Source organism: Meles meles, chromosome 18, assembly GCF_922984935.1.
Source record: "Meles meles chromosome 18, mMelMel3.1 paternal haplotype, whole genome shotgun sequence".
Taxonomy (NCBI): Eukaryota; Metazoa; Chordata; class Mammalia; order Carnivora; family Mustelidae; genus Meles; species Meles meles.
In genome coordinates this window covers 46,281,848-46,305,127 of record NC_060083.1, presented here as the reverse complement: position 1 = coordinate 46,305,127, position 23,280 = coordinate 46,281,848, and the positions used below count along the sequence as shown (strand labels likewise).

At 47.6% G+C, this 23,280-nt stretch overlaps 3 protein-coding genes across 3 annotated transcripts in view; 1 reads left to right on the top strand and 2 right to left on the bottom strand.

Moving 5' to 3' along the window:
- Positions 1 to 437: 437 nt before the first annotated feature.
- FAM187A (family with sequence similarity 187 member A) lies at positions 438 to 1,766 on the bottom strand. The gene has a single exon (XM_045985466.1). The coding sequence runs from the start codon at positions 1,745 to 1,747 to the stop codon at positions 506 to 508; it is 1,242 nt and encodes a 413-aa protein (XP_045841422.1). The 5' UTR covers positions 1,748 to 1,766; the 3' UTR covers positions 438 to 505.
- An 8-nt stretch (positions 1,767 to 1,774) lies between these two features.
- Positions 1,775 to 5,798, bottom strand: CCDC103 (coiled-coil domain containing 103). Its single transcript, XM_045985467.1, has 4 exons — positions 5,714 to 5,798; positions 4,648 to 4,799; positions 4,097 to 4,229; positions 1,775 to 3,213 (listed from the first exon to the last, which is right to left on the bottom strand). Exons 2-4 carry the CDS (start codon positions 4,788 to 4,790, stop codon positions 2,761 to 2,763), a joined length of 729 nt encoding a protein of 242 aa, XP_045841423.1. The 5' UTR covers positions 4,791 to 4,799; positions 5,714 to 5,798; the 3' UTR covers positions 1,775 to 2,760.
- Positions 5,799 to 6,088: 290 nt separating this feature from the next.
- Positions 6,089 to 23,280, top strand: part of EFTUD2 (elongation factor Tu GTP binding domain containing 2) — a 41,741-nt gene continuing 24,549 nt past the window's right edge. Inside the window, exons 1-7 of the mRNA XM_045985634.1 lie at positions 6,089 to 6,175; positions 9,247 to 9,355; positions 17,833 to 17,998; positions 19,258 to 19,336; positions 20,996 to 21,071; positions 21,567 to 21,632; positions 22,413 to 22,448. Coding sequence (XP_045841590.1) covers positions 9,251 to 9,355; positions 17,833 to 17,998; positions 19,258 to 19,336; positions 20,996 to 21,071; positions 21,567 to 21,632; positions 22,413 to 22,448 — 528 coding nt within the window. The 5' untranslated portion in view covers positions 6,089 to 6,175; positions 9,247 to 9,250. The remainder of the gene's footprint in view (positions 6,176 to 9,246; positions 9,356 to 17,832; positions 17,999 to 19,257; positions 19,337 to 20,995; positions 21,072 to 21,566; positions 21,633 to 22,412; positions 22,449 to 23,280) is intronic.

Genomic DNA, 23,280 nt, shown 5'->3' with positions numbered 1-23,280 from the left:
GGGGAAAGCCCTGACTTTGACTTCCACTTTTCTCACCTGTTTTCCTTGTTCTGGTCTTTGCCTTTATTCCCAAACCTGCCGTTCCAGAGATGAGGACATATTCTAGGCTTCCCCACTCCCTCTTCCTCTCCCTGCTGCCCCCAATTCAACCAGCGACCACTCAGCAATCCTCCAAGGCAGGAAATAAAAGCACCCCAAACACTGTTCCAACATCAAAAAGGCCACTTGATAAATATCAGCTTCACTTCTTCCTTCTCGGAGCATGAAGTTGGAAGAGGCACGCTCTGGCTCCTTCCATACTGGCCTCCGTCCCCCGTCTCTCGTCTGCCTCAGGCTTCTCCACCTGCCAGGAGCAGGTTGTAACTAACAGATTTACACACACACACACACACACACACACACACACACATACCCTTGCCACACAGACCAGCCAGAGGCATCCGGGATCGCTTAACACACACATCTGAGCACAACTGGTCTTCCAAGCGGGGAAAGAGGAGGGGACCTAGAGGGAGTAGTTGGGCCAACAGCGAGATACGTAACAGCAGCAGCGACAGAGGTGAATGGTGACAAAGACGGCCGTGATGACCAGGTAGCCTATCAGGGTGAGCTGCACAGCGGAGCGAGTCTCGGGGTCCGAGAACGAGGCCCGGTGCTGGCCTCGGGCTGTGACACCCAGCCGCAAGCCGGCGACCCTCACGCCCTGCCGCCAGCAGTAGTAGATGCCCCGGTCACTGAGCTGGGTGAAGCGGATGTGGAGGTGGTTGCCGTGGTCGATGAACACCCGCATGGACCGGTTGACACCTCGCAGGTACTGCGTGCGGTAGAAGTACTGGCGGTCCTTGTCCCAGGCCACGGCGTGCTCTGGCCGGGCCCCGGGACAGGAAATAATGAGTCCTTGGCCCAGTCTCTGCTGGTGGAACTGGATGGGCACCTGAGGCAGCCAGGGCCGGCTGCCCACCTTGGACACATAGCTGAGGATGGCCACCATGCCCTCACGAACCTCCTTCTTCTCACAGGGCACCACGCAGCTCTGCACCAGGAGCTCGGGGGTGTGCTCCCTGGCCTGAGCCCGAAGCTTCTGGGGCACAGCCTGCGAGCCACAGGACACCACGTCGGGCAGGGTCCTGCGGTAGCGTGGGGACAGGTCCGGGCTCTGCAGGTAGCAGAGGCCAATCCGCCACTGCTCCCCTCGCACTCCACAGCGGTCACACGGGGTCCACTCCCAGAAGGTGGTGAAGATGTGCAGGTTCCCGCGGTGCTCGTCTGCGAATGGCTCCTGGCCCTGGTCCTTGAAGGTGGCCACCATGCCCTCCCCACTTTGGACGTCCACGTCGTAGGCATAAAAGTAGTCCCCCTTGCGGGTGCCGCAGAAATACAAGCCCGAGTCCTCGGGCTGCGCCCGGAAAACCAGCAGGCTGAACATGCGGATGCTGAAGCGAACCAGCATGTCGCTGCCCACGCGCACCTGGGACTCCTCCGTCAGCACCCGCCCGTCGAAGTCCGTGAGCACTCTGGTGTGGTCGCTGCCCAGGTGCTTCTGGTAGTACCAGACCACGGTGGACACCTCCTCGGGCTTGCAGCGGCAAGGAAGCTCAAAGCTCATGTCTGCCAGGTAGGCTGCGTTGTCGAACATCAGAAAGGCTGGGCAGGGGGTCTGCTGGAAAATATTCTCCTTCTCCACAATTTCGAAGGCCTGGAGGCTCCCCCACACCCACAGGAGCACAGTGGTGTGGGCAAGGTTCATGCCCACAAGAGGCAAAAGTCAGAGGGGGCGGGGCAAAACCAAGGCCCTCAAGGCCTACGGGGCTTCTAGAAATCCCTGCCAGGAGCGGGCAGTCTCTAGGAGAAAGGACTGAGCAGCCAGGAGAGGAGTAAGAATCTGCCGGGGAAGCGGTCAAAGGCAAGGCAAGTTTATTCCCAGCTGATGTACAAGATGCCCTTCTCGTGTTCTAGATGCGATCTTGAGGGAAAGACCATTCTAGAACCTGGCCCTCTCTCCCCTTTCTAGAACACTGGCGCACACTCAAGAATGGGTCAGGGGAAACCGGAATGAGGAGCAAGGGCACAGGTGCTAGAACAGGCAAATCTCTCACCTTCCTGCTTCAGGCCCTGCCTGCTTGCTTGGTGGAAAGGTCTTCCCTTTGGGTAATCCAGGAGTTGAAGAAGACCCACCTGCCTGCACGTCTGGCCATCTGAAGACTGGGAGGCTGGCCTGACCCAAGCTGATGGCCTGGGGCTTTCCCAGGCCCAGCCTACATAGGAATTCACCCCCCGAGGAAAATACTGGACCTCAGTGAGGTAGCATTTGATTATTTGCTGATTAAATGTCCCATTCATTGATTTGGGGTATTCTTGTTAAGAGCTATGGAGATCAGTATTTGTTTACCACGGAAGATTGATGATTTTCTTTTCTTTTCAAGTAGAGGATTTAACTGGTATAGCCAGCATTTGTTTGGGCACACACTCATCTCTCAGGACTGCAGGCTAGAGGCTTGGCAGACTCTAAGGGTGGGAAGCAAACCTCTTTCAAGTTCTTGGGCCTTTGACCATCCTGCTGCTCTACATAGATCAGAATACTGAGCCACCAAGGTGGCTGGAGAAGTGGGGAAGAATCGATTCCTGCATATCCTCTGTAAATTCCAAGTTGAGAAGGGAATTAGGTGTGGGCACTCGTTACAGTCCTGAGCAGCCCCCAGGACAACAAGCAAAAAAATGCCTCCAGTGGTCACTGGGGGCCTCTGCAGGTAACTGGCCCTGTCAATCCACCTGGTACAGCGCTCGCAGCTCCTGCAGGAGCCTCTCCTCCTCCTGGAGCTCACCAGGCTGCTCCTCCAGACCCCGCTCCTTCTGGCTGAGCCCCTCCATTGTGGGCCTGGGAGCACTCGTGGTCTGCAGCTTCTGAAACAGGCCTCTGCAGCGCTCTCTCTCCGTGGGGCTCAGCAGGCTCAGGTTCAGGGCGAAGCGCCCAGTGCCAGCGAGGCTGCGCAGGATCCCTAACACCACCAACCGGTCGACTGGCCTCACCTGATCAGCCAGTGCCACCAGCAGCTCCCCTAGAAGTCCAAACCCCACGTCCGTCTGGAAGAGGTGACCCAGCTTTGGACCTCCGAGCTGCAGCAGGGCCTCATAGCGCTCTGGCCCGCTCCGCAAGTGCCGACGCCAATCACGGTAGAAGTCTGCGGAGGTCTCAGGCTGGAAAAGTGTTTTCTCCTGGATCACAAGGAAGGAAAAGAAAGTCCCAAGCTCTTCCAGCTGCTTTGCGGCACTGAGAGAGTGACAGTGAGCGGAGCCTGTGGGTTTTTGTCTTAGCTGTAGCGTTGCTCTCTGAGCCCTGAGTAAGCTGTGGGCCTGGTTTTCAGATCAGGGAACTGGGAAGGGACAGCAAGGGAGGGGGTCCCAAGGAACCCAGGCCACGATTTGAGAATCTCAGTTGCACCAGGATTTTCCACTGATGAACGTGAACATAGTCCTGCTCTGTGAGAGTAAGTCAGGCTTTACTCTGAGCTGGGCAGAGGGGATGATTGGAAGCTTCAGAAAGAGAAAAAGGAATTCAAGGGGAGTGTTAAAAATCTGACGGGCAGGGCGCCTGGCTGGCTCAGTGGGTTAAGCCTCTGCTTTCGGCTCAGGTCATGGTCTCAGGGTCCTGGGATCGAGCCCTGCACCAGGCTCTCTGCTTGGAGGGGAGCCTGCTTCCCCCCCCACCCCTCTGCCTACTTGTGATCTCTGTCTGTCAAATAAATAAATAAATATATTTTTTTAAAATCTGGCAGACTGGGCCTCTCTCCCAACACTGACACAGAGGATTACACTATATACCATATAACGTGAGGGCAGAGCACCTTAAATCTGATCCGGGAGTGCAAGCAAAGTCTGAGTGAAGAAGACCAGCCTAGCCCATTTTTCTGACTTGTTCCACCCAGTTTAACTCACCCTCACCATCTGCTGGTTGCTTTTCTCTCTGGGATTGGAGGCATTAACCTGCCTCTGTTGGCTTAACGTGAGAAAGAAGGAAGACGTGTGTGTTGTAAGAAAAAAGGATTGGAGGTTTAGGGCAGAGGATCCTACTGGGCTGAGGAGGCTGGGCCTCCCCTACCTGGGAGACTTCAGTGGCCTCATCCTGAGAGGTCTCTCTCTGAGTAGCACGACAGTTCCAGGCCACAGTCCTCTTCCCTCCTATCTTGTCCTTCCGCTCCAGTGGCTTCAGATGTGATGCAAGGACAATCCCTCTGTGGGCAAAGGAAAGAGATCGGAGGATAGACTTCATGCTATGAAATGGGCGTGGCTGTGAGGTGGCTGCACTTTGCATCTTAGAGGTGAAACTTCCAGCAAGCCAATAGGACAGCAAGAGTGACGGCAACAATGGCTGACCATTTTGAGCGCCTCCCATGTGCCAGACACTGTGCTCAACATCTTACATGTAACAATTTACTCAACAGTAACAATAGTCGCTCTCTTTTACAGATGAGGAATAGAGGCTCAGAGATGTTAAACAACTTGCATGAGACCACACAGGTAGAGCCAGGACGGAGCCCCAGATTATCTGACTTGAAAGCACATGCTCTTATCCACTACAGTTCATCAAAACAGGAGGGTCTGAGAAAAACTGCATTAAGCTGAAAAAAAGAAAAATTGCATTACACCAACCTGAACTCCTCATAGGAAGCCACCCTCTGTTCCACGGCCCGTAATTTGGCAGCATTCTCGCGTTTGTATTTCTCGTCAGCAGTGAGTGCAGCCTGTAGCTCTTTCTCCAAAGCCTTGAAGTCAATGATGTCATTCCTTTCCATGGCCTGTTTCTAGGAAGGCAAAGGGAATGGACATCAGTGGAGGATCAATATCGGGGGAGGAGGATGCGTCTGTATTCTCTGCTAGCAAACAGAATGACCCCAAAGTGCTCTGGATAACTTTCTACTTATCTTGAAGGGTGTTAAAACAATCTAGTCCTCTACTTTACAGAGAGGAGCTGAGTTGTTGCACAGTGAGGACTTGCTTAAGACTTGCCACTGAAAATAGAATAGAGTTCTGACTTTCAGTTTGGAGCCCTGTCTTAATTTTGTTCTCTGCCTCCAGAAGTATTTTAATTTTGGTGCTTCTGCTGAGGACACATTTGGATTCAGAATTCAGTCCCTTCACTCTTCCATATGGGCTCACTCCATACCGAGTGACAGAGGACCTCCCACAAAAGCAGAACTATTGTGAAGTATACTCCTGAGCCCAGGGATAAAATTTCACCCATCATGCAGTGTTTTCAATGGGGAAAGATACTTCTCACCCAAACCAGATGCAATGACTGAGTAGGAAGTCAAGCAAAAGTGGCAGAGGAGGGGGGATCTCCGTTCCCAAATCCCTCAGTCCAGACCAGGTCTGGATCACAGGTCTGTAGGTTCTTGAGCAACCTCTTTAGTTCTGCCACTGTACTTCTGCGCCCTCTACGTATGTGAGGCTGATTGATCCGTTCTACAGGGAAATCATCGTATGAGTGCTAGTGAGGGCTCTGGCATTTACTTCGGCGCGCTGAGCTAGGGTTTGTGGCCAGCCGTAGGGCAGGGAAGCAGGAGGTCTGAGACCAACCCCATTCCTTTTCCCTCCACCCCGGCGTGGGTAAACGAACACCGTGAAAGGGGCGGGGCAGGCCAGGAACTGAACTCGGGTGTCCCGGCTCCTGTCCAGTTCTGTGCCCTCCCCAGATTGAAGAGAGAGAGCAACTAACCCTTCCGCCCCCCAGCACTGCACCCCAGGTCCTCGGGCCTAGGTTTCCTTGCTTTCTTTAGGAATACTTAGACGAGAACAGCACAGCTCAGCGTAGACCAGGCCCAGCAGCTGTGGTTGCTCAGCAACTGCTCAAACAGTCTGACCACGTGATCGTCCCGAAGGCCCCCTTTCAGGGTGGCTCCGAAGCGCCTGACCAGATTCTTGCCTCCTAAGGCCTCGGTCTTTTTGGAGCAGTCCACGCCTTGGTTTGAGGGCCCACGACCCCACGTCGCCGGTGTCTGGATCCGTGGTTGGAATTCCTCCCAACTGGTCCTCAGGCAGAGGGCAGTCCTCGGGGCAGAAACGCGACGGCAGCGTCTTCGGGGTCCTTCCTGACGGCGGGCGCAGCGGCGCGGCGGCGTGTGGCGGAAGCACGGTCTCCAGCGGCGTACTTGGAGCTTTAGGCTGAGCAGGCCCGCAGGTGAGGGGGCGCGGGTCAGCGGCGGGAGAAAGTTGCTCCTGGTGGGATGGGAAATTAAATAATGTCAGATCTGGAAAAGACGTTGTAGGTTTTCTGTCCCCTTTCACGTTACGGATGGGTAAACTGAAACGTGGAGCGGGAAAGCGAATGAAAGACTCCCCCCCCCACCCCAACCACCACCCCCAGCACATATCTCGATTCCAGGGTTCCCTCACTGTCGACCATCCATAAAATCCCTTCGCTGGACAGGGGTCGTTGTCTTACTCCCTCTTCCATCTGTGCCTTCACCCCTTCTCTACTAAGCTCCCTCCGTCCTTACTGTGTATTCGTTTGAGAGCCGGTGTTATAGCGGGAAGCTGCAGTGAGGTTTGGTGACTAGTTTTGTGCAACTGTGGGCAAGTCAGCTATCTTCTCTGTGCCTTGTAGGAGCCATTCACTCATTCAACAAAAACTTATCGAGGTTTCGTTTTGTGCCAGCACAGTTCTAAGAGGAAAAAAAAAATCCTTTACTTAAATTGTAGTTGGGGAGATGATAGTGAAAGTAACGTGAATAGATATATGTGAGCGAGGGACTAGTACTACTACCAATAAAGTAATAATAAAACCGTTAAAGTGGGGGGTTGGAGAGTGTGAGGGGAGGGCCGTTTTATGGTGACATTCTCAGAAGTGACATTTTAGTAGGGACCTGAGTGAAACGATAGAACAAGGTATAAATATCCAAGGGAAGAGCATTTCAGAAAAGAATTTCAAGTGCAGTGGCCCTGGAGCAGAAATGAGCTTGATTTGCTACGAGCAGCCTTTTATAAAAATGTGTGCAGGCACTTCGTGGATCTTGGAAGAATGAAATGAGCACAGATGTGATGGCTCTTGGGAAATAAAAAGAATCCCTATGGATATGAAAGTTTCCATTATAATTTACATTTCATTACAAGGCCCTGGAGCTAGTCCTTTACTTGGATAGATACCGCTATCTCAAAATTAAATATTCTGTTCAGGTAACATCCAGTTCCTGCTTATGCAAGGTGCTGTGTTGAGCATTGGCAGGAAGGCACAAGGAACACAGGGTTCCTTTATTCAAGAAGGGCCAGAAAATAATGCTTGCTGACACTTACTGAGCTGAGGACTGTGATAAGTTGTTTACACAGACTGTTTTGTTTAAGTCTGAAAACTTTATGCAGGGGGGATCGCTCACTCCGTTTTCCAGTTGGGGAAATAGATTTGGAGAAGTGAAGTAATTAACCTGAAAGTACCTTGCATAAGTGACAAACTTAGGATTCCAGTCTAGGCCTTTCAACCCCAGAGCCCTAACCCTTACACCACCTCTGGTTTGCTGTTTATTACTTATAAACGGTACGGTTGTTGGGGAGGGTAATTAGTAGTTAACTGCCATTCAAGGCAGAATCAAATGCTGATTAAGGTATGAAAGGTTGAGAAAATGAGGATCTAGAAAAGCTTGAAGGAGGTGGCATTTGAATTTTTACTTTGGATAGAATTTCAGTAATTGAAGTGGAGAAAACCCACAGAATACTTAAGAATTACAAAGAGAAAACAAATAACTATATTGGAAAAGCCTGGCAGATACTACCATAATCAAGTACTTTAATTAACATCACCACTAATGGGACAGATTAAAATCATGTACCATCTGATAGGAGATGTACTGAAAAGAAGACCGCATTACTTCTGAGATATCCCTGCCCAAAATGCAAAACCTGACTCCAATCATGAGGAAACAGACATACCCAAGTTAAGGGATATTTTACAAAAATCAGTCGCCTGTAATCTTCAAAAGTGTCAGGTCGTAAAAGTCAAAAGAGAGACTGAGGAGCTGTTCCTGAGTGCAGGAGACTAAACACCTGACCGTTAAATGCAAACATGTGATCCTGGATTGGAACCCTTGCTGTGCAGGGCATTATTAGAACAGTTTGTTCTAAGGACACCTAGGTGACTCTGTCGGTTAAGTGTCCAACTCTTGATCTCAGCTCAGGTCTTGATATCAGGGTCATGAGTTCAAGCCACGTGTTGGGCTCCACACTGGGTGTGCAGAGCTTACTTTAAAAAAAAAGGAAGAAAGAAGTTTGTTCTAATAATGGAGGTCTGTGGATTAGGTGGTAGTAACGTGTCACTATTAATTTTCTGATTTTGATTGTCATATTGTGGTTATGTGGGAAAATGTCCTGGTTTGTAGGACTCACACTAAAGCAGGGGTTGGCAAACTTTCTATCAAGGGCCAGATAGTAAATATTTTAGGCTTTGTGGCCATATGGTCTCAGTTACAACTACTCAACTTTGCTGTTACAGTGTGAAAGCAGCCACAGACATTATAAATGAATGAGCCTGGCTGTGTTCCAATAAAGCCATTTTTTTAGACGCTGAAATTTGAATTTTATATAATTTGCACATATCATGAAATATTCTTTTGATATTTTTCAACTATTTAAAAATGTAAAAGGCATTTCTAGCTTGGGGGCTGTGTGAAAACAGGCAGCAGGCCATGTTGGCCCCAGGCCATAGTTTGCCATCTCCTGCATTCAAGTATTAGGAGGTGATGAAGCACTGTGTCAGCAACTTATCCTTGAGTCATTTAGGAAAAAGAAAAATATTTGTGGTACTTTGCAACTTTCTGGTATTAAGTTAAAAATTTTTTTAGGGGGCGCCTGGGTGGCTCAGTTGGTTAAAGCCTCTGCCTTTGGCTCAGATCATGATCCCAGTGTCCTGGGATCGAGTCCCACATTGGGCTGTCTGCTCGGCGGGGAGCCTGCTTCCCTTCCTCTCTCTGCCTGCCTTTCTGCCTACTTGTGATCTCTGTCTGTCAAATAAATAAATAAGATCTTTTTAAAAAAAATTTTTTTTTAGTATTATGTAAGAGTGGGAGAAGAGAATGTAAACAGGTAGAACGATGAGGACAGTAAAGTACAGAGCTTTGGGAGGAGCTGCCAGTAGGTTGATCTAACTGGAAAGGAGATATGTTGAAGGGATATGGTCAACCATAAGGTTAGAAATGTGGGGCCGAGTTGTGGAGGCCTTGGTTACCTCGCCGGAATCTAACGCTTCTTTTCCTTGAATTTTAGCATCATGGATACCGACTTGTATGATGAGTTTGGGAATTATATTGGGCCAGAGCTTGATTCTGATGAAGATGATGATGAATTGGGCAGAGAGACCAAAGATCTTGATGAGGTAAAACAAATATATTGCTGTTTTCATCTCTCTCTTTAAAAAAAAAAAAATTAAAAAGACACTGTATCCTCTGTTCTCCCTTAATATCCTGTGTACATCTCTCACATTGCACTTCTTAAATATATGACTTGTTGGGGTCTTATTCTGCCCCTACAAAGCTTAGCTACTAAAGGTCCAAAAGAGGATATAAGGTAGTTTCATGCATGGGGTGGGTTTGTTTGGGTTTTTTTTTATTTTTTTATATTTTAAAGATTTTGTTTATTTGACAGAGGGAGACACAGCGAGAGAGGGAGCACAAGCATGGAGAGTGGGAGGGGGTAAAGCAGGTTTTCTGCAGAGCAGTGGGCCCAGTGTGGGGCTCGATCACATGCAGGACCCTGGGATCATGACCTGAGCTGAAGGCAGATGCTTAGCGACTGACCCACCCAGGCACCCCCAGGTGTTTTTATAATACAAGCTCTGGTTCACGGTAATAGCTCTCCTTCCATTTACCTGAAGTTCTTTTTGACAGTTATGAGTAATACCAACTTAGAAAAGGGAGTCTGTTTTTCCAAGTGCAGCTGCACTGACAACTTCCTCATAAGCTTAGGTTTTGAAAGGTGAATAAAAGCAATAGAAAGGGAAGATAGAGGGGTGCCTGGGTGGCTCAGTCGCTTAACCGTTTACCTTCAGCTCAGGTCATGATCCCAGGGTTCTGGGATGGACCTGCATCCAGCTTCCTGCTCAGTGGGGAGTCTGCTTCTCCCTCTGCCCCTCCTTACTCATGCTCACACTGTCTCTCTCTCTCTCATTAAAAAAAAAAGAGGGGGAGGATGGTACAGATTCTCACGACTCCCTTCGGGAGAGCTATGGAGGATGAGTCCAGAGTGGTCTGAGGCTTGCAGAAGACATCCGAGGTTAGCAGTGTTCAGAACAAGATGAACAAGAAGTAGACGGGCCCACTGCTGATCAGTGGAGGTGTAATACTAATAGGACGGCAGGAAGGCAGAACCAAAGTCCTGGCTGCTGTCTGCTCCTTTAGGGAAAATGTCCTTCAAATAGAAAAAATAGAATAAACATTGGAAGAAGAAAATTGAAGGTGAGGTAAAAAGAGAACATCTTGAAGCTTTAGGTGTGTTCAAGTCTTCATGCCCAGGTGAATTATTTCCTGGGTCGGCGTGGTAGGGGAGACCTGGCAGAGGTAAGCCGAGAGAGCCATTGTGGTCATCTTTAGTAAACTGGGGAATGGCTGTAGTGCTAGCAAGTGAATTAGGCAACTTTTCTACTTTTCAAAGATGGAGATACAGCACTGCTTTTCCAGGAACTACTGACTAGTGGGGCGCCTGGGTGGCTCAGTTGTTAAGCATCTGCCTTCAGCTCAGGTCCTGATCCCAGGGTCCTGCGATCAAGCCCCACATCGGGCTCCCTGCTTAGCCAGAGGCCTACTTTTCCCTCTCCCACTCCCCTTGCTCATGTTCCCTCTCTTGCTGTGTCTCTCTTTGTCAAATAAATAAATAAAATATTAAAAAAGAAAGAAACACCAACTAGTATGTGTAATGTATATCCACGGTAAAAATGATGGAAGGAATTTTAAAACAAATGATTGTTGAACTCAGGAAGCTCATATGAGTTTTATAAAAATGATTTTCTCAATATGATTGCTAGATTGAGATACAGGTCAAGGGTATGCTGTGGGTATTATATATATTGATTTGAGCAAGGTATTTAAAGTTTTTAATTCTTTTTATAAACCAGGTTTTTCTTTTTGAAAATATTTTAAAGAGGTAGTTTTCATTTTACAAGCAATTTGTAAATACTTTTCATGCAGTTCTAATAGATAGAAAGTCTTCTTGGTCCTTATTCCAGTTCACTTTTCCTAAGGTAATCACTGTAACTCACGATGTCCCTGTGAAAAGAATATGGGTTGGGTCATAGTAAAGTTAGGAGAGGTCACAGCTGATAGAACTGTGAGACCCAAAGAGTGTTGATTAATGGATCATCACCAGAGGTGACATGCCCCAGTCATCCATGCTTGATTCCATTCTTTTCAACCTTTTTTTTTTTTAAGATTTTATTTATTCATTTGACAGAGAGAGATCACAAGTAGACAGAGAGGCAGGCAGAGAGAGAGAGGGGGAAGGAGGCTTGCTGCTGAGCAGAGAGACCGATGCGGGACTCGATCCCAAGACCCTGAGATCATGACCTGAGCCGAAGGCAGCGGCTTAACCCACTGAGCCACCCAGAAGCCCCTCTTTTCAACCTTTTAATCAATGGCTTAGGTGAAGATAGGGGAGTTTATAAAATTCACACATGATGGGGTGCTTGGGTGGCTCAGTGGGTTAAAGCCTCTGCCTTCAACTCAGGTCATGATCCCAGGGTCCTGGGATTGAGCTCCACATCGGGTTCTCTGCTCTGCAGGGTCCTGCTTCCTCCTCTCCCTCTCTCTCTGCCTGCCTCTCTGACTGCTTGTGATCTCTCTCAAATAAATAAAATCTTAAAAAAAAAAATTCAGGGGTGCCTGTGTGGCTCAGTGGGTTAAAGCCTCTGCCTTTGGCTCAGGTCATGATCCCAGGGTCCTGGAATCGAGCCCCACATCGGGCTCTCTGCTCCGCAGGGAGCCTGCTTCCTCCTCTCTCTCTGCCTGCCTCTCTGCCTAGCTGTGATTTCTCTCTGTCAAATAAATAAAATATTGGAAAAAAAAATTCACACATGACATAACTTAATACATTGGATAAGAAACTCTAAATTCGGGGCGCCTGGGTGGCTCAGTGGATTAAGCCGCTGCCTTCGGCTCGGGTCATGATCTCAGGGTCCTGGGATCGAGCCCCGCATCGGGCTCTCTGCTCCGCAGGGAGCCTGCTTCCTCCTCTCTCTCTGCCTGCCTCTCTGCCTACTTGTGATCTCTCTCTCTGTCAAATAAATAAATAAATAAATAATTTAAAAAAAAAAAAAAAAAAAAAAAAAAAAAAAAAAAAAAAAAAGAAACTCTAAATTCAAAGTGATCTCAACATACTTGAATTCCAGGCTAAATAAATAAATAAATTCATTCATTAAATATTTGTAATCGGGGCACCTGGGTGGCTCAGTGGATTAAAGCCTCTGTCTTTGGCTAAGGTCATGATCCCAGGGTCCTGGGATGGAGCCCCACATTGGGCTCTCTGCTCAGTGGGGAGCCTCCTTCCTCCTCTCTCTGCCTGCCTGCCTCTCCGCCTGCTTGAGATCTCTCTCTCTCTGCCAAATAAATAAATAAAATCTTTAAAAATAAATAAATAAATATTTGCAATCACATGTGTAATCCCTATATCCAAGGAATCACGATACTGAGAGCCAAGGCACTATCTCCGCCCTCCAGGAACGTACTGCTCACCAGGGGAGATGACGTACAAAAAAAATTTAAGTATAAGGCAGAGAAGGACAAGTACCATTTAGATTATTTTATCTTACTTTATTATGTTTTTTAAAGATTTTATTTTATTTTTTTTTAAGATTTTATTTATTTGACAGAGAGAGATCACAAGTAGGCAGAAAGGCAGGCAGAGGGAGAGGGGGAAGCAGCTCCCTGCTGAGCAGAGAGCCTGATGCAGGGCTCAATCCCAGGACCCTGAGATCATGAACCGAGCGGAAGGCAGAGACTTAACCCACTGAGCCACCCAGGTGCCCCAAGATTTTATTTTTAAGTAATTTCCACACCCAACGTGGGACTCAAAATCCTAAGGCAAGAGTTGTGTGCTCCACCAGCTGAGCCAGCCAGGTGCCCCATTCAGATCATTTTAACTTAGTACTGTAGTAATAGCTAATAAGAGGGGAATCATTCTCGGCTGATGTGACCGAGAAAGTATCTTGAGGAAGTGACATTCCTAGGGCAGCTGAAGACTGAGTAGACATCTGCAGGGAGAGGAAGTGGAGTGAGTGATTAGTGGTTGTCTTTGTTTTGGGGCATGGAATTGGGGAGTGATGGCCAAAGGGTACAGGATTTCTTTTTAGGGTGACAGCCTGACATCGTGGCGATGGCTGCACAGTTCGGAATATACTAAAAACCACTGAATCGTGCCTTGAAAATGGGTGAATTGTGTGGCATGTGAATTCTGTTTTACTAAAGCTGGCAAAAAACATAACCCTGTAAAGGAAAAGGACTGCTTAGGCCCTGTGCGAACGTTTTCACCGCAGTACCGAGTGTTGAGTTCATCCCGCTCCGGTTCCTGTGCTCCTCAGCAATGTCGCTTGTGCCGGGCTCTGCTCTTGTGTAGTGAACTTATTGATGCCTTTGTATTTCTCGCTCACGAATTACTGTTGTAGCGTGTGTGTGTGTGTGTCTTTTTGCGTGGATGAGCTACCAAAAGTGAACGGTCGTGTTGTTGATACAAGTAGTGTAAGGGGTCGGCTTGTCTGCCTCATTCCGCTTCTCACCTTTGCCTCCCAGCCCTGGCAAGTGATGCGGTTTAGGGTCCATCTCTGGTGCCGCGTGTCTGTCTGGTCTGGCATCTGACTGCTGCTCGGTCATCCCTGGTGTGTGGTACTCTCTCAGCGATGGGCACAGGGTGACCTGCCACCACGGTCGCCTTCCCTCACGACAAATAACACTGCAGTTGATGGATATTTGCAGATATGTCCCTCCTGCATCACATGAAAACGTCTTTGAGTTCTATTCACAAAAGCAGAGTTGCTAATCACAGCATCGTGTCCATGTTTAATGTGTTTATAGTTAATCAAGCGTTTTTTACGAAGTGCGGTCAGATGGCGCCTCAGCTTACCAGCACCAGTCCATACTCCTCCTGGCAGAATGGGAGTTCCTATAGCCTCCCAGTCCACACAGGGTGCACGGATTTTCTTTTAAAAAAATTTTTTTTTGGGGCGCCTGGGTGGCTCAGTGGATTAAGCCGCTGCCTTCGGCTCAGGTCATGGTCTCAGGGTCCTGGGATCGAGCCCCGCGTCGGGCTCTCTGCTCCGCGGGGAGCCTGCTTCCTCCTCTCTCTCTGCCTGCCTCCTCCTCTCTCTCTGCCTGCCTATCTGCCTACTTGTGATCTCTCTCTCTGTCAAATAAATAAATAAAAAAATCTTAAAAAAAAAAAAATTTTTTTTAAATTTTGTTTATTTGAGGGAGAGAAAAGCGAGAGAGATCACAGAGGGAGAGGGAGAAGCAGACTCACTGCTGAGTGGAGAGCTCAACGTGGGGCTTGATCCCAGGACCCTGAGATCATGACTTGAGCCAAAGGCAGAGCCCAACTTACTAAGCCACACAGGTGCCCCTGTAAACATTTTTTTATTGAAGCATATACAAGTAAATAGATGCACAGGATTTTGATAATGGAGACAGGAGAGAAGGAAGGACATTCTCGAAAGGCATGCAGTGCCCAGAGTAGTATGTTAAGAGGAAAAGATTTCTCCTCCCAATTGCCAAAGCAGTTGGTCCCTGGGGGACAGCTCAAGAGGAGGGACCAGACCCTGGAAGGCCTTGGCTGGAGAACGTGGAGGAAGGGGTGACATGATCAAAGCAAGATGCTGGGACCCTTTCTTTAGTGAAGGGAGGGTCAGGAGGCCAGGAGCTCATCACAGTGGAAGGCTGCACAGCTTTGGAGTTGGAGGGGAGAAATTGGGGTGGGTGGGATAATTAGCAGAACACTGGTTATTAACAGACAGAAAGGAGAGAAAGATGCTTACATAGTTTTATTTTAGACTTGTCACGTTTGGCTTACCGACAGGACACTTAGCTAGAAGTAATTACAGGTAGTTGGAAGTTATTGCATAAAATCCTACCATTAATTGCAAAATGCATTCAGCAGTATGGGGCAGGAAGAAACTGGCTTGATAGCTGTTTTGGGGCCCCCACCAGTGGGATATGTAGGGCTAAGCCAGGAACTACTATAATGTCAGGCCGTGTTCATTGAAGAAGAGCGTAAGGACGGGAGGAGGTAGTGGTGGTCAGCACACCACTGGAGGGTTTTCTGTTCTTTTTAAGAAAGCAGTTGACATGCTGGGATTTGTGTGAAGGAAAATGGGCTCCCACCAGTACCTCCACCCGCCTCCCTACATCTGTGCCATCTGTCTCCCCTCCTGTTCATAGGGATGATCTGTTTATGTTTTTATCTACCAGAAATTAGGTCCCATCCCTCCTCACCCGCACCAGACACTCACCCCGGCAGTTCCCCCGCTCCTGTGTCAGTTTTCCCTCTGCTAGACCATCCCCGTCTGCATACGGGCGTGTCGGTATTTCTCTGAGCTCATCCCAAATCCCCCTTCCCATCGCCCTGCTTCCTCCTGTAGCACACTCAAAACAGTTTTTTTTTTTTTTTTTTTAAGTTTTATTTATTTATTTGACAGAGAGATCACAAGTAGGCAGAGAGAGAGGGAGGAGGAAGCAGGCTCACCTGCGGAGCAGAGAGCCCGATGCGGGGCTCGATCCCAGGACCCTGAGATCATGACCTGAGCCGAAGGCAGCGGCTTAATCCACTGAGCCACCCAGGCGCCCCTCAAAACAGTTTTTGATACTTACTGTCTCCACATCCTCTCAAACCCATTTTTGTCCTTTGCCTCTCCCGTTCCACAGCACCTGCTCTTGTCAGCATCACCAGTAACCTCGGCCCCAGGCCCTGTCCTCATCTTACTTGACCTGTCCGCAGGGTCTGACCTGCCTGATCACTCCCTCCTTAAAATCCCCTCTTCCATCAGCTTCCATGAACCCCCTGGTTTTCCTTCTCCCTGGCCCGTTCCTTCATCATCTTTGCTTCTGCTGCCTCCTCATCTCCCTGACCTCTTGAGTGTCAGCAGACCCCAAAGACTCTGTTCCCCATACCTCTCTTCTCAGTACACTCGCTCCCGGTGAACTCACCCATCAAATGCGTTCTGTTCGCTAAGGACTCACGTTTCTCTGCTCTTCTCCCCATCCTGGCTTCCTTGCTAATCCTCCTGGCCCAGGTCCTTTGCAATTGTTCCAGTCAACTAGAATGTTCTTCCTCAGCCACTTGTAGAGCTTTCTCTCTTTCTTCAGAGTTTTTTTTTTTTTAAGATTTTATTTATTTATTTGACAAACAGAGATCATAGGTAGGCAGAGAGGCAGGCAGAGAGAGAGAGAGAAGCAGGCTCCCCACTGAGCAGAGAGCCCGATGCGGGGCTCGATCCCAGGACCCCGAGATCATGACCTGAGCTGAAGGCAGCGGCTTAACCCATTGAGCCACCCAGGCGCCCGTTTCTTAGTTTTACTCAAATGTCATCACCTTTTTTTTTCCATTGCTGTATTATCAATACCAGAGCAGTGCCTGGGACGTAGTAAGTGCCCGGTAAGTATTTGTTGAGGGACCCCTGGGTGTCGCAGTCCGTTAAGCTCTAACTCTTGGTTTTGGCTCACGTCATGATCTCACAAGTGATCTCGGTTGTGAGATCGAGCCCCGTGTCAGCCTTCACATGGAATCTGCTTCAGACTCTCCCTCACCTTCTCTCTGCTCCTCCCCCTGCTAGCTCACTCTTGCTTGCTCTCTAAAAATAAATAAATAAGTCTTTTTTTTTTTTTTTTTTTTTAATGGTATTTGTTGAGGGGTGCCTGGGTGGCTCAGTCATTAAGCCTCTGCCTTCGGCTCAGGTCATGATCCTGGGGTGCTGGGATCGAGCCCCACATCGGGCTCTGTGCTCAGCAAGAAGCCTGCTTTCCCTCTCCCACTCCCCCTGCCCATTTTCCTGCTCTCACTTTCTCTTTCTCACTGTCAAATAAAATCTTAAAAAAATATATATATGTATTTGTTGAATAAATGAAAAAAACAGGATGTTTTAGAACATAAAAGGTGGTGTAGTAGCCACTTTTAATTATTCAAAGGACTCTTTGGCAGAAGAGGGCATAGCTTCGTTCAGTGTTGCTTATGACTATGGTTCACTTATAAGGAGGTGTTTTAAAGTCCTTTATAAAGACCTGCTTTCCAGCTGTGCTTTCCCACGGGGAAATGTGCCATCTTGTGAGTGAATGCCATGTTACTGCAAGTATTCAACAGGGGCAGGAATATGTAGAAAGAATTCATTCGGGGCACCTGGGTGGCTCAGTCGGTTGAGCGTCTGCGTTTAGCTTGGGTCGTGATCTCAGGGTCCTGTGATCAAGGCCTGCTTTGGGCTCCCTGCTCAGTGGTGAGCCAGCTTCTCCCTCTGCTCATGCTCTGTCTCTCACTATCTCTCTGCCTCTCTATATGTCAAAGGGCTAAATAGAATCTTTAAAAAAAAAAAAAAGGATATGCTATGATGCTATGATAAGCCATTTCTTTTCTCCAATCTCAATCCACTTGTGAGTGGTGACCCACATTTAAAGAAGGGACTGGCTTGGAGCAGGATTGCTGGCGGTAGCCATGGCTTACCGTGAAGGACCACGCAAGAGCAGGACCTGCCCTGCTGATTCTTTGGCCCAGAACTCAAAATAAGAAGCTCTCCAACCTGAGGAGCCATTGCTCTTAACTCGTACAACACAGTCACCGAGAAGGGAGGGCACGCACCTCTCCTGACCTCGTCCCCTCTGTTGCTCTTAGATGGATGATGATGACGATGAGGATGACGTAGGAGACCATGACGAGGACCACCCAGGAATGGAGGTGGTGCTGCACGAGGACAAGAAGTACTATCCCACGGCCGAGGAGGTGTACGGCCCTGAAGTAGAGACCATCGTTCAGGAGGAAGACACCCAGCCTCTCACCGGTGAGTCAGGAGGCAGCGGGCTGGGAGAGATGAGGGAATCTAGAACTTGAGGTCATGGCCGTCGGCAGTGTTGATTGGTCAGTGAATGAACTGATTCGTTTCTCTCTACTACTTTCTGGTACTGCTTCTGGACTGAGCTTCCTTTCACCCTGTTTTAATATTCAGTACAACTCGTAGCTTATTACGACGCAAATGGGAGTTACTTTTTTATTTACTAAATATCTGTTTAGGTGCTTAAAGTCTTTTTTTTTGGGGGGGGGGTCTTTGATTTTTGTTTCATTTTTAGTATTTATTTATTTATTTTTAAAGATTTTATTTATTTCTTTGTCAGAGAAAAAGCACAAGCAGGGGGAGCGGCAGGCAGAGGGAGAAGCAGGCTTCCCACTGAGCAGGTAGCCCAATGTGGGACTTGATCCCCGGACTCTCGGATCATGACCTGAGCCGAAGGCAGACTCTTCACTGACTGAGCCACCGAGGCATCCCGTGTTTTTTTTATGTAGGCTCCATGCCCAGGGTGGAACCCAACAAGGGGCTTGAGCTTACGAACCCGAGATTAAGACCTGAGCTGAGATCAAGAGTTCGACACTTAACCCACTGAGCCACCCAATGCCCCAACTTCAAGACTGTTTTTAAGTTCTCCCTCTGGTGAGACTGTTTTTCCATTGAAATAATCCTAACTCCTTTAACCAGTCCTCATAGTGCCGATTTTCTACTTCTTTTATCCTTTTCATTGACTTTCTGGGAAGCGGTGAGATTTTATAAATGGGAGGAGAGGTTTTGAACTGACATTAACCTCAGCCTATATCCAGTCCCTCTCCCTTCTTCCACAAAGTGAAGTCCAAATCTCTCAGTCCACAGTTCCAGATCCTTCACTGTCTTGTGCCGAACAGCATTTCCAGAACTTGTTTCAACCAATGAGTAGTCCTTGAAAATAACAAATTAATGTCACATATACATTATGAAAGCTCAGTCTAGGGGTGCCTGGGTGACCTCGTCTGTTGAGCGTCTGACTCTTGCTTTTGGCTCAGATCATGGCCTCAGGGTTGTGAGATCAAGCCCTGCATCAGGCTCCATGCTCGACGGGGAGTCTGCTTGAGATTCTCTTTTTCCTTTTTCCTCAGTTTCCTCTGCGTATTCTCTCTGTCTCTGTCAAATAAGTAAATAAATTAAAAAAAAAAAAGGAAAGCTCAGTTTAATGGAATGGAATTGTGTATTTTTACTTTATGCCAACCTTCACATCACTACTCTTTTCCCCCCAGAACCTATTATTAAGCCAGTGAAAACCAAGAAATTCACTCTGATGGAGCAGACATTACCTGTCACGGTGTATGAAATGGAGTAAGTTTTCATGTCTCTCTGCCTCTCTGCACAAATAGTGTGGGTTCATTTTTCTGTGGAGGTGGGATGTGGTGTGTGGTTGAAGTACCTAGTGAACTGAAAAAGCAAAGATCCTCTCCTACAATTTGCCAGAATTTTCCTTGAGCATGCATGGTTGCTGGAAAAGTTAAGCATCTTTTTTTTTTTTTTAAGATTTTATTTATTTATTTGACAGAGAGAGATCACAAGTAGGCAGAGACGCAGGCAGAGAGAGAGGCAGAGAGAGAGGAGGAAGCAGGCTCCCCGCGGAGCAGAGAGCCCGATGCGGGGCTCGATCCCAGGACCTTGAGATCATGACCTGAGCCGAAGGCAGCAGCTTAATCCACTGAGCCACCCAGGCGCCCCAAGTTAAGCCTATCTTAACTTTTCTCTTGGCTCTCATTCAGATCTCAGCCTTTTCTCTTCCAACCCTTTAGTTGGGTAAAAGAGTCTGGCCTTTGAGGCAGAACGGTGGATTGTAATTGTCAGTGTTGGGGCCACCAGAACCTATTTTGACGTGGTAGGATCGCTTAGCGTTGGGGGAATATAACAACTCTTTATTTTGGAGATGAGGGCACAGGTAGGTGGATTCATGTGGAGAGGGCTTTAGACTTCATGCCACAGGCTTTCTGAAAATATTTTCATTGATGCAATGCACTTGTAAGTCCTCATATATTAAAGTACTTGGGACTCATTATCAGATAATGAAATTTCTTTTTTTTTTTTTAAACATATTGACATCTAATTTGTCCAGAAGAGTGGGGTCCCTTCCAAATGCTCAGCTCGCCTACCAACGTTCAGCCATTTCAAAACAGCTTTTCAGTTATCTTTAGAATTTGCTTCAGATTCCCTTGTGTTCTCAATAGTGATTTTGTAAAATCTCAAATCTTTGAAAGTGGGCTTGATGTTTCAAAGAGCCAAAGTCCTCTGAAGGCGACTTGCCGTGAGTTAATGTGGGTGGTAAGCAAGAAAGTGCTGGTTTTCATCAAGCTGGAACTCCTCAGCATCATTAATGAGGTGGAATTTTCTGAAAAGTTTCGTTAACTAGCTCTGAGGGCAATTTTGAAAGAAGCTGAAGCACCTGGGGGGAGCTTAGCGTCCCACTCTTGGTTTCGGCTCAGGTCGTGATCTTAGAGTCACGGGATCAGGCCCCACATCAGACTCTGTGCTTAGCACAGAGTCTGCTTGTCCCTCTCTCTCTGCTCCTCACCATACCCCCCCACAGTCTATCTCTATCTCTAAAATTTTTTACATCTTTTAAAAAAGAGAGAGAAACTTTTAAGTCCCCTTTGCATTAATAGAGTAGATGCATAAATGGAACAAGTCTAACCTGAGGATTTTGAAAGGAACCAGGCTTGTGTATGTGCATGCATGCCTGCTGGTCTTTTTTTTTTTGCTTTTCTTCTTGCTTGCTTTTGAAATCTCATTTCGTGGGTTGTGTTACATAAGTCTGTTCCTTTTCCAAAGCCAGACCTGTGTAGATACAGAAATTCATGTAGATACAGAAATTCATGTCTGCCTCTGAGCATTCTCCAGTTGGTCTGAAAGTTGTTCCTGACAAGATACCTGAAACACCTTTGCACCACTTTGCATTTGGAAGCTTTTGCCAAAGCCCTTTTCTCTTTTCCTATCTCCTTTCAGTTTCTTGGCAGATCTGATGGATAACTCGGAACTCATCAGAAATGTGACCCTCTGTGGCCATCTCCACCACGGCAAGGTGAGAGAACTTTCAGCTACTTGGAACAGGATTTCTCTTTGTTCCTGCTCATTTTTTCAGCCCTCAGAGTCACAGGTTGGGGTTTGAGGCCACGATGCTGGACCTCCTGACTCTGGGTGTGTGGGCGGGAGGGGGCCTCCATGCCTAGTGTGAAAACTGCTGTGAAATTCTAGCTTTTCCTGAGCAGCAGATGGAGCCTGTTTCTAAGCCACTTCCAGCCTTGTGTCTACATCTGGACAGAAGAGGGGAAATTGAGCCGTACTCTGATTTTATAAGTTTTCATTTCCTGGGGGAATGCTTGTCCAAGAAAGATTTCATCTTTCATTTGAAAATAATCCTGTGGCTTCAGTGTTAATCCCTTGCTGTCCCATAATCCTCCTTGCTCACTTCTTCCTCTCCTTATCCCTAAATTATGTGGTGTATTGGGCACTGAGAGAAGGGTAGAGTAGATTTTCCTTTGTGTTTGGCAGATCTTAACCTTCTCCTCCCTTTCAGACGTGTTTTGTAGATTGCTTAATAGAGCAGACTCACCCGGAAATCAGGAAACGCTATGACCAAGATGTAAGTAGAAAATCTGTGGAGGGTTTAGGATGAACCATTGAGAATATACAGGGGTGTCTCTCTCCTTCCCCTTCCTTCCACCTTCCCATTTTCATTATAAATAATGATGCCTCCAAAGTGCTGCTTTATAATTGTAATCTCTATTCATAGCCTTAAAGAAAGTAATTTTAACTTTCTTAGGAGCGTAGAGAATATTAACCTGCAGTATTTTTGGATGATCTGTTCTGCGCTTGGGATCTTTCCTCTGTTCTGATATATCCTGACTTTTATAGCCTTTTCTTTCCTGTCTTAGTATTAATAGCCTACTCTATAAATATAATACAATTGGACCTTGTTGTTTCCATGATAAATTTAAATGCCTGTGAATGAGGCCGAATATGGCTACAGGTCTCAGCGCAATAAATGCTCCATGTCTGCTAGATTGAGTGTTCTGACACACGGGGGTTCCATAAAGGCCGCACGTGTCTCCCTTTGCCACTTTAGAATTCAGTCCATTTGATAAAATTTAGCTCTCCAGCCATACCTGGTCCTCAGTGACTGCCCTCACCGCCGCCCCCCCCCCCCCAAAAACACCCATCCAGGAGCATTTTCCATCTGAGAGGCACTGGTTTTATTGTCTAGAATTTCTGTAGGATACCCTTTTGTCTTCCATCTGTCCTCCTGAGGCAGAAAGCCTTGAGTTGGGAGCTGGTGGAGGAAAGTGATTGATGGTTTGTGTGGGAGAGGAGTCTGGAGTCAGGTGGTAACAGCACTTTTTTTTTTTTTTTTTTTTTTTTTAAGCTGTGCTATACTGACATCCTCTTCACAGAGCAGGAGGTAAGTGTGCCTGGGGAAGTCTGACTGTCCCCACACTGGACCCAGCAGGAGTTGTGCAGGGAATGTGGGGGAGCCTTTATGCTAACAGTTTGCTCTGTACCCTCTCCCGTTCCCACCGCATACCTCTTTATCCTGCAGCTTCTGCCAGTTATCCCCTGATGTAGTACTTAGAAGAGGGTGAGGCAAGCAAGTGGTGGGGTGGGTGGGGGGACCTTCCTACCCTTGACTGGATTTAATTTGGCTTAGTAGGGCAATGCTAAGAGATGATGTCTGCATTTATGCTGTAAGTTATACAGAAACTCAACAGAATTTTTTTTAAAAATTTAATTATTTGACAGAGATCACAAGTAGGCAGAGAGGCAGACAGAGAGATGCGGAAGCAGGCTCCCCACTGAGAAGAGAGGCCGATGCAGGGCTCGATCCCAGGACCCTGAGATCATGACCTTGGCCTAAGGCATAGGCTTAGCCCACTGAGCCACCAGGAGCCCCAAATAACATCATTCTAAAAATCTGTACGATGATTCCATCCATATGATGATCTCTTTCTAGGAGTAACTTCTCTTTGAGAGTGCGTTCCTCTGTCTTTGTGCTTCTCTGCTGTGTAAAGCAGTGAGCATACATCGCCGTCTTTCCCACTCCAGCTGGTGGGTCCTTCTTCCATCTGGATCTTTCCCCTACTCTCTAACCCTTCTCTTTCCTCTCTCCTTTATTTACTGCTGTCTCTTTTTCTTAAATCACCATATGGAGAGCTCAAGTTCGTAACTGTGAAAAGTTTTGAAATAGTGCAGGCTTATGAATGGTGCAGGCTTATGACATGCAATCAACATATGTT

What these genes read in the sequence shown, in the direction of transcription:
- FAM187A (XM_045985466.1), bottom strand. Translation starts at nt 1,747, where the DNA reads ATGAACCTTGCCCACACCACTGTGCTCCTGTGGGTGTGGGGGAGCCTC.
- CCDC103 (XM_045985467.1), bottom strand. Translation starts at nt 4,790, where the DNA reads ATGGAAAGGAATGACATCATTGACTTCAAGGCTTTGGAGAAAGAGCTA. An exon ending in GCTTCCTATGAGGAGTTCAG is followed by an intron (nt 4,230 to 4,647) that starts GTTGGTGTAATG and finishes CTTTGCCCACAG; the next exon opens with AGGGATTGTCCTTGCATCAC. An exon ending in AGGCCACTGAAGTCTCCCAG is followed by an intron (nt 3,214 to 4,096) that starts GTAGGGGAGGCC and finishes CTTGTGATCCAG; the next exon opens with GAGAAAACACTTTTCCAGCC.